The sequence below is a fragment of the Sinocyclocheilus anshuiensis genome, unplaced genomic scaffold (assembly GCF_001515605.1).
Source record: "Sinocyclocheilus anshuiensis isolate Anshui unplaced genomic scaffold, SAMN03320099.WGS_v1.1 scaffold1170, whole genome shotgun sequence".
Classification (NCBI taxonomy): Eukaryota; Metazoa; Chordata; class Actinopteri; order Cypriniformes; family Cyprinidae; genus Sinocyclocheilus; species Sinocyclocheilus anshuiensis.
Genome location: NW_015538055.1, coordinates 2,593,548 through 2,603,230, shown reverse-complemented (window position 1 = coordinate 2,603,230; position 9,683 = coordinate 2,593,548). Strand labels below are relative to the sequence as shown.

Genomic DNA, 9,683 nt, shown 5'->3' with positions numbered 1-9,683 from the left:
TGTGTGTGTATATATATATATATATATATATATATATATATATACACACACAAAATATTTTAATATTAAGGTTCTCAATGAAAATTACATTTTAATTTTAATTTTTTATTTTTGAGAAAATAGTTGACTCTTTAGCAAGAATATGCTAAAAAATATCCCTAGACTTACATTGACACCATGGCAACCACCCAAAGTAACTTTGGCACCATGCCGGCAAGTCTTCCATAGACTACAACCTAGATTTCTTTTTTCAACCCAGGCTGGACTCTGCTGATGTGGACCACAGTGAGAATGAAGACATCTCAATGAAGAGCCCATCTGAGACAGAAAAGCCCAGCAGGGGGCGCAAGCGGGGTGCTGCAGCCAACCAGGACGACAAGGGCCTGGAGTCCAAGCCCAAACGGGGCCGAAAGAAAGCAGCCAACACGAGCACTGATGATGCCAAGGACCAGTGGGGCGAAGATAGCAGTATGGTAGAGGCCACCTTGGAGACCGAAGACGAACAGAACAGTCCACCCAAGAGAGGGAGACGAGGACGGCCCCCCAAATCAGCAGCCTCAAAGGACGAGACACCCAGCAAGGGCAGGAGGGGTCGCAAGAAGACTGCTCCACCTGCAGATGAAGAAAATGAGGAAGAGCAAGAGGAAGAGGAGGATGACGAGGATGATGCAGGCAGTGAGAATATGGAGGTGAAGCCCAAAGGCAGAAGAGGACGTAAACCAAGGTGAGTGGCTGCCTGTATGCACTTGTATTATTGTATTCTTTCTCATATATATATATATATATATATATAGGGCTGGGTATCGAGTTCGATACTTTTTAGGCACCGACCGAATTGCCTCGATTTTTTTTTTTTAGATAATGTAATCTTGTTAAAATTGATTTCATAAAATTGGTATCGAAAAAAGTATCGTTCAGGAACCGGTACCGAAGTCAAGGTATCTGTATCGGTATTGATATCGAACATTTTTGAATGATACCCAGCCCTATATATATATAAATATATGGTCTTAGTGTAGATGAACTGGTACTGAACTTCCTGAATACCCACAAACCCTTTATTCTTAATATGTGCATTTGAAATGGTTATTCACAGAGGGGAGGCAGATACCGCCAGCGATTCTGTGGAATCCACACCTCAGAAAAGGAGAGGACGACCTCCAAAGTCACAGACAGCAGCTAGGAAAGCCAGGTACACAGACTCGTGTTGCTAAAAGCTATTTGACATTTTCCCTTGATGTTGACCGTAGTCTATACATGTGTCTAGGTCTGTTTCATGGGTTTTATTTGACTCATACAATCTGTTTCAGCGGTGGGAGATCAAGAGCTGCTGCCAAGCAGGAAGAGGAGTCTGAAGAGGAGATGGACATAGCCCAGCAGAGTGAGGACGAAGAGGATGAGTCAATGGACTCTTCACCTAAAGTGAGTTTCCTTTCTCCTGAAACCCTTATAGTCATGGAAAACCAAGTCCGCAGATAAAAAAGTGGCATCTATCTATCTATCTATCTATCTATCTTGAATGATTTTAAAACAGAGAAATGTATTGGGCAGACATCTTTAAAATGATAATAAATATAAATATAATAATTGTTTAAATATATAAATTCAATACAGAAATCTCCTACGGAAATCTGTATTAAGTTTTAAAAATATAAATCTTAATCAAGTAATCATGAATGATGTGAAGTCATAAAAATTAATTGGCCAGAAATCTTTTAAATTTATAATAAATGTAATTATAATAATTGAATATTAATAATATTTAAATATTAGTTCTACCTAGAAATTTTAAAGATCATCAAAGAAAATCATTTAAAAGAAAATCAAGATTTCAAAAAAAAAAGTAAAGTTATAAAAATGAATTCAGCCTAGATCTTGAAAATGATCGATTTAAATAATAAGTTCATGCAGAAATGTTTAAAACGTTTGAAAGTGGTTTATTTTTTGTAAAATCTTTATCTTGTAATCATGAATGACCAGAAAAATTATCTGAATTCATTAGTAAGAAATCTTGAAAGTTCTGCTATGTAGAATATGTGCTAATATGTTTTTGTAGGTGCGACGGAAGGTGGGGAGAAGAGACCGAAGATGAGTGCTTACAGAGACAAAATGCAAGATTGATTGGAGATTGCTATACTTAAGGAAAAAGTCCCCATGAGAGACGTGAACTTGTGGAAAGTTTGGACTTTTTTGGAGCCATGCATCTGCTTCAGCTGTATTTTGCCGTCTTTTACTGCCGTATGCTTCTGCCCCACCTATCCACCATGACTCGTGGTTCGTTTTCCATTGTTATGTGTGCCGACCATGTGATCTTAATCTTAGGAGAAAGAAAATGTAAATAGTTTTTGGGCTCTTACCCTCCCCCCCCAAGGTTAGGGAGGTAACTTGTATAGCTTTTACCTCCAGCTTTAAATATATTGCACCAGCTGATCTGTCCAAGTAAAGGAAAAAAAATCTGAACAGCTTTTAGCAGTACTGTATGTGTCCTGTGTGTCTTCTGTATATCATTCTGTACTGTGCTACATAAATAACCATTTTGTAGTTCCCTTTTTTTATTTGTTCGTCATTTTATCCTTTCCTTTTTTTAACCATTCTCATTTGTGTAATTCTTGTGTGCATATGGTTGTGCATGTGCAAATGTGCCTCTGCAGATAAAAGAAACACTGGTCTGATGATAAATTCATGTATTTGTTACATTTTACAGCCCAGTATTGATTTCATCAGTTTGAAACAGGGAGGAGATGGTACAGAGCATTGCTTTTTAATATTGGCTGTGTTGGGAACACAGCCAGTTTCCCAAGCGTTGGGAAACATTTGAAGATTCTCCCCCACCACCCAAATCAGTTTTTCAGTCTGCTGAACCAATAAAATATTCTGTATAAATAACTTGCATATTTGCTATTGGTAATGTGTTCGTTTAACCAGGGGTTTTCAAACGTTTTCACGCAGAAGATCTAAAAATATTATGATTCCCTTTTGAGGAATCGTCTTTATAAAATATAAAGGCAGCAATATATTTACATGTATATGCATTTGTGATATACATTAAGGTTTATATTTAGTAAAATATTATCTTTATTATATTTAGTTTCATTTTCCCACCCACTATAAGAGTACATATTTTCTAGGTTTGTCTTTAAAAAATGTGAAAAGACTTTGCATCAATTAAGCCATTTATAGTTTGAAACATAGACTGTCATGTGAAATGTTTTAGTTTTAATGATAACGAGTCAAACATCTAAAATAATTAAATAAACTACATGATCAGTCCTCAAAATGTTAATTTCAGGACTTTCCAATCTGTCCAGAAGATCCAGTTGCACTTGTCTTAAGAAACTTTACTGATGATTGAGGTGATTAAACAAATAATTGAATATATCTGAGGGTCGACAGGATCTACAGGTACTAAAAATGAAAATAAATCTGGCTCAGTTTCTCATGCAATACATTATTTTCCGGCAAAAACGGCTTCAACCCATTCGCAATCACTTAAAATCAGATGACTAGATATGGATATTGTGCTTTCAGCGTCCTTGCCGTTGCTTTATAAATCTGCATACATCATTTGGTTTATATGATCACTTAACATATTTTGGTAAGATGTAGCAAAATTTGTTTTTCCAAGCACTCTTTGGGTCCACCATCTGCTGACCAGCTGCTGTAGCATTAACTTCCATTAGACTGCATTCAACTGAGCAACACGAAGCAGTTTTTGTACTATTATAACAACTTTGTGGAGAGCAGTAATTTGCATGTTTTCATACACACCCACACTATGGAAGAAATCAAGCGTAGCGTTAGTTCTGGCAGGTCACGTTAGTCAAGCTCGCATCAGCTGACCTTGAGCTGATCCCCATCTACCTATGGGGATACGACACTTATCTAAGCATTCATATATAAGGTCCCTCAGTATTATCAGCAGTTTTCGCATTGTTCAATAGCTAATTACCCTCCTCCATCCCCAACTCCTCTGTCAGTCAGGATTCAGCCTTCTGATTCTCCTTGAATCAGACTAATTCTAAAATGTGTACATAAAATGATTGAACTTTAACAATATCTGCAATACATTTGTTAGTTCTGTTCTGTTACCGTACCGCCAATCCAGACTGTATGCTAATTGTCAATCATCTTTGACGATAGTGGTCCTGACAGAACTCTACTTAGTGCCAACTGCAACGAAGAAATAAGACAAACAATTCAGTGTTGGTATAAGCAAAAACTCTTAACGACCATTTACACACTGTTAGTAGTCTTGGAGTGATTTAGACATAATTCATAATTCAAGACAATTCATTTTTTGTTTAAAACCTATAAATGATTAGCTATCGTTCTATTATTCTATCTATGGTTCTGTCATCTTTTACAGCTTTTACAAATCACTGTGGGATTTTGTTAAACTATTTAGACCCTGCTCTTTTGTCTCGCATATCACGCTGTAGTAAAAGTCTGAATCAAATGGAAATCCTGCTTAGCCTCAATCGTTTGCCATGTGTCACAGTAGTGTGTGTTTATTGTGCTGGGGTCACGTGACTGTGCCGACCAATCGGAGTGGCGGATGTTACGTCGCACACTAGCCCTGTGTTCCCCGCGCCCTCATTAAATTCACTCGTCCGTCTAGTTACAGAGGGATATCAGATTCGTTTAAGCGAGTCGATTCGTTTGAACGGTTTGTTGAACTGTTTCGACTCGTTTGATTCATCACAGTGTTCCCTGAAGTCCCACGAGTGGCATTTACAGTTAAATGTCCGTTTTTTTTTTTTTTACTAAGTTTAATAATTAGCTTGTAGTTTAGTAGTTATTCATCCAGTCTGATGCAGATTGTGAACTGTTTTACAATATGCTTGAATAATATTATGCCAAAAGCTGAATTTTATTTGTAAAGAAATTTACATGTGAGAGATTAATGAATCAACTGAGAATCGGTTCGACCGAGTCATAAAAAAGAACCGGTTCAAAATAATTCTTCGTTCGCGAATCGGACATCACACCAGACTAGGGGTCCAGTGTAGTAAGCATGTATTTATTAACACATCCCCAATGTGCATCCTGAGCCGGTGTGTTGCACACAGTCAGTGTGTGGTGTTGATGTTTTATCGCCGTCTTTTACGTTAATATAATACCGCCAATTAAACAAACAGCCTCCCGTCGGATTTGATGTCTCCACGACTGCAGCCTTGAGAGAGAGGGGAAAGGTAGGTTTGATTCATAGGATGTATACGACGCTGATTCTTGTGTTGCAAATAAACATAGGATAAAACGTTCAATTGGAACAAATACATTGATTTGTACAGCATCAAACTGAATGAGTTCTGTGTAGTTTGCGCGTGAAATAAACAATAACGCAGGTATGTGAAATGCTTGTTAATTTTATGAAGATTACATCTCTGAAGAAGCTTGCTGTTGGCGTTTTAAACTTTATACATCAACATCAACAGGATGTCTCATAGTGTAATGATTCCCGAGAAACATGAATGAATGAACAAGTATTTCCTGTTATTTAAGTAACTGAGATCATATACATATGCACACGTGTGCTTGTATATATGTTGGTTATGTGCATCAGTCTATGGAAGTTTTTTCCTAACAAAATTCAAATGAAAATTCAAATGCCTAAACGTCAAATAATACATCAAACTCTCAAAACAACTGCTCAAATGATAAATCAAATACTCAGATTATCAAATAATAAATCAAACTCTCAAAACAACTGCTCAAATGATAAATCAAGTGCTCAAATTATCAAATAATAAATCAAACTCTCAAAACAACTGCTCAAATGAGATATCAAATGCAATTTAATATCCTCATTCGGGGAAGCATGAACTTTATCAAAAATCTAATTAAAAATCATTTGTATTTGATATTTAATTTTCATGATCAACCTAGTATAAACCTGTCATAATTAAATATATAATTCAGTGCTCAAATCATAAATAAAATGCTCAAACCGACAGACATCACAAATGATCAATCAAATGCTCAAATCATTATTTGCCACTGTGCCTTATATTTTATTACCTTCTTTTATTGTTGTTGTTGTTGTTGTATTTTTCTTAGCATGAACTAAAAAAGGTAACCGAAACATACAGGGATACATACAGAATATTCTATATAAATGCAAAATTAAAGAATGTGTCATGTATTTGCATACTAATATATATATATATATATATATATGTGTATATGTATACACACACACTAGTCTGCTGCATACTATACTACTATCAAGTTCTTATAAGAATAAGAAATGCTTAAATCTACTGTATCTGTTATGGGAAACTTGCATGGACTAGTAAGGGATAGTAAATCTATCAACGGATATATTACTAAACAATGAATCTCTTTGTCGTTCATTCCATGTTTCCGTTAGTACTGAACCAGAGCTGCCGTTTCTCTGTAAGAGAATAGTGGTCTGGCAGGTATTGTTTGGTTCTAAATTTAGATGCTGCTGTTCAGTATTCTCACAACATCCAGCTTGCAGCTGCTTACATAACGCCTTTCGAGTTGAGCATTTTAATGAATTGAAAGGACAGTCGGATGCAATCTGAGTCTCTTCAGGGCTGTGCTACGTGATGACGCCGTAGCGCTTCTCTCCCATCCTTCTGTCAGCGGGTGTGATCTTAAAATAGTCTCGTAATGAGGGACCCTCAGAGTTCTCAACAGTATGGAGCCGACTGCAGGGTCCGAAGGGAGATGAAATCGTAATGCTCAAAACGGAAGGCCTCGAGAAAGTCACGATTTTGCTTTGACAGATGTTTGACATTTTCTAAAGGTGCGTTGGAGCGACAATAGGCAGTTGACATCTTTCAGTGAGGTGACATTTCTAAGGTCGCCGTCCACTATCTCTTTATCTGATGCAGTGCGGGCTGGACGACCTTTAATATTGCTTGCTTGTTGACAAGACTCTCAAGGCCAGAGAGCCGGCGTACGTCTAAAATGACTTCTCAGAAAACAATTGTGGTGAGGATAATTTGCCATGGAGAGAGAATCTAGGTGAATGCAGCCCTTGCAGTAAGGGCCCAATTGAATGTTTTGTGACCACAAATGCCCATAATAACTCAAATATATATATATCTTTTTTTTCTGTTGAAAATATGAGTGATGCTTGCCTGTGCCAAACTCATCACCACAGTGATTGTGAATGTTGCTATGTGGTTGCTAGGGTGTTCTGGATGGCTTCTGGTGGTTGTTTGCTGGCCAAATTCAAAAGGTTGCCAGATATGTAACTTTTCCGTTTTTAGTACAATCATTGAAAAATTGATTGGATGGTGAGAAATGGACGTTACAAGCAGCTTACTAAAACAATGCATATAGCTGTGGAAAGTCTAGAATTTGAGCACACAATTTCTTTGGACACTGTGAACATTGTCATGCTCTGTGGTGCCTTTTTTTTACTCCCAATGGATCCTCTAAAGTGAATGGGTGCTATCAGAGTTCAAACAGCTGAGAAAACATCACAGTAATCCTCACGACTCCAGTCTTGTGAAGTGAAAGCAATAGTTTGAAGTTAAAAACATCTTAATGATGGATTTGTTTATTACAAACATGTTTTTATCAACTGTTTGTACTCTCATTTTGACGGCACCCATTACTGCAGAGGATCCATTAGTGAACAAGTGATATAAGGCTAAATTTCTTTCTCTCTCTCAATGAACCGTTCACAATAAGACCACCAAAGTGCATTACGAAAGCAGTTTTAATTTTATTTTAACTTGTGCAAGATGCTACCAAAAATAACCATCTTCTTGCTGTTTCATTTCTTTGTTTTGGCCAGCACATCATACACCTTCTGTCAAGTCGCACACATACGGTCAGCCCACATGCTGCTGTGTTGTCTCTTATGGCTCATCTGTGATTTCAGCTGTGGAGTTTCCGCTTTAGGGCAACATGTGTTTCAACCGAAGAGCCTTTTTGTTTTTACATAACAGCCAGTATAATACATTTCCAAACCACCGAGGCATTATGAAATAACAAGATAATTTTGTTTTCATTCTTATATCCCAAAAGGTCAGTTGCTTATTCACAATGGCGTTGTTATACAATCAAAAACCACCCTTTATGGATTCTGGCCATTTGTTTAATAGTGAAAATAGGATAAAATGGTCATCGTATTACATTCATAGTTTGCAGAGTTGTTTAAACCCTTCTGGCAGCAAACATGAAAGTCTCATTGATTTGCTGGCCGGGCCATGAGATTATTGACCGAACGTTGTCGTTTGAATGCAGGAGAGCAGATCAGCATCGAATGTGGATTTGCTTCGAAATGTTCTCTCATTGATCCATCACTTCAGTTCTCAACTCGCCACAACTCAACCAGTTGAAATGCAATTAGTCTAGTTTTACAGCTGAACACATCCCTGTTTCAAATTCATGTGGTGTTATAAGTCACACACTTGACAATAAATAAAGCAAGCAAAACCTGTAAAGCTGATGCGTTTAGTTTCAAAGAGTCACTGTTATATGACAGCCGAGGCTTTGAAAGCAGATCAGAGGTGGCAGCACAGTTTGAAAAGTGCCGTCCACTAGGGGTGTACGATATATATCGTCTGCGATAATATCGTAATTGTTGTTTTAACGATGTGCGATTTGACATTATCGAGTATTTTGCAAAAACCATTCAAAACATCCCTACAGAGCGCAGGCATACATTACGTGAAGTCTAGACTAGTGCGTGTGCGCATTTAGTGTGTGTTCTTTCACTGCATGATTCAGTCTATTAAAATGCATTTAGAATGATCACAAATTCAAGACATGATGGCAGAAAATTTATATATCTATACCACTTCATATAGTTATTCAATTTCACACGAAGAGTGCCGTTTTTCTCCAAAAAGTACCATGATTACAAATGTGACATTGAATTCAATAAACAGTAAGTTAATTAAGAGACTTACGTTTTAGACACCATATTGCTTGTTTTTGCTCTATTTCGCCAACAAAAATCATTCCGAATGCCGCCACGGCATAGACTAAATACTGGGTGTTTCAGGTCTGACGACATCAAGCGGGCGTGGTTTGAGCGCAAGGTCAAGGAGCATGCGCAGTTTACACGCTCCGTGTGAAGCCCGCGAAGCGGCGATGATCTCGTTGGTACTCAACGGTTTGTTTCATTTTCTCTCATTTTAAATATGACTGATCTGATGTTAAATGTTAAAAACTGCGAAAGAAGTACTTTTGTTGAGTGAAAGTACAAGTTTTACTCAGGTTTTGTGCTTGTTATCTCAGGTTTTGTGCTTGGTGTCTCAGGTTGTGTGCTTGGTGTCTCAGGTTGTGTGTGCTTGGTGTCTCAGGTATTGTGTGCTTGGTGTCTCAGGTATTGTGTGCTTGGTGTCTCAGGTATTGTGTGCTTGGTGTCTCAGGTATTGTGTGCTTGGTGTCTCAGGTATTGTGTGCTTGGTGTCTCAGGTATTGTGTGCTTGGTGTCTCAGGTATTGTGTGCTTGGTGTCTCAGGTATTGTGTGCTTGGTGTCTCAGGTATTGTGTGCTTGGTGTCTCAGGTTGTGTGCTTGGTGTCGCTTGGTGTCTCAGGTTGTGTGTGCTCGGTGTCTTATTTATTAATGTTAGTAAATAGACCTTTTATGAGATATAAAATATTGAAGAATCACCTGAAGAGCATATACGTGATATATATATATATATATATATATATATATATATATATATATATATATATGTATATATAT

At 37.4% G+C, this 9,683-nt stretch overlaps 2 protein-coding genes across 4 annotated transcripts in view; both read left to right on the top strand.

Annotated features, from left to right (window-relative positions):
- The window catches only part of LOC107683122 (sister chromatid cohesion protein PDS5 homolog B-like), a 35,748-nt gene extending 32,862 nt beyond the window's left edge, over positions 1-2,886 (top strand). Inside the window, exons 31-34 of one of the 3 annotated variants that reach the window (XM_016479217.1) lie at positions 260-724; positions 1,097-1,192; positions 1,314-1,422; positions 2,057-2,886. In XM_016479217.1, coding sequence (XP_016334703.1) covers positions 260-724; positions 1,097-1,192; positions 1,314-1,422; positions 2,057-2,092 — 706 coding nt within the window. In that variant the 3' untranslated portion in view covers positions 2,093-2,886. Of the gene's footprint in view, positions 1-259; positions 725-1,096; positions 1,193-1,310; positions 1,423-2,056 lie in introns of all 3 variants that reach the window. The other 2 variants (XM_016479212.1, XM_016479206.1) reach the window with 2 other exon arrangements.
- A 2,107-nt stretch (positions 2,887-4,993) lies between these two features.
- Positions 4,994-9,683, top strand: part of LOC107683110 (probable tRNA methyltransferase 9-like protein) — a 15,745-nt gene continuing 11,055 nt past the window's right edge. The window contains exon 1 of the mRNA XM_016479197.1: positions 4,994-5,192. The gene's annotated coding sequence lies outside the window, so the exon portion shown is untranslated. The remainder of the gene's footprint in view (positions 5,193-9,683) is intronic.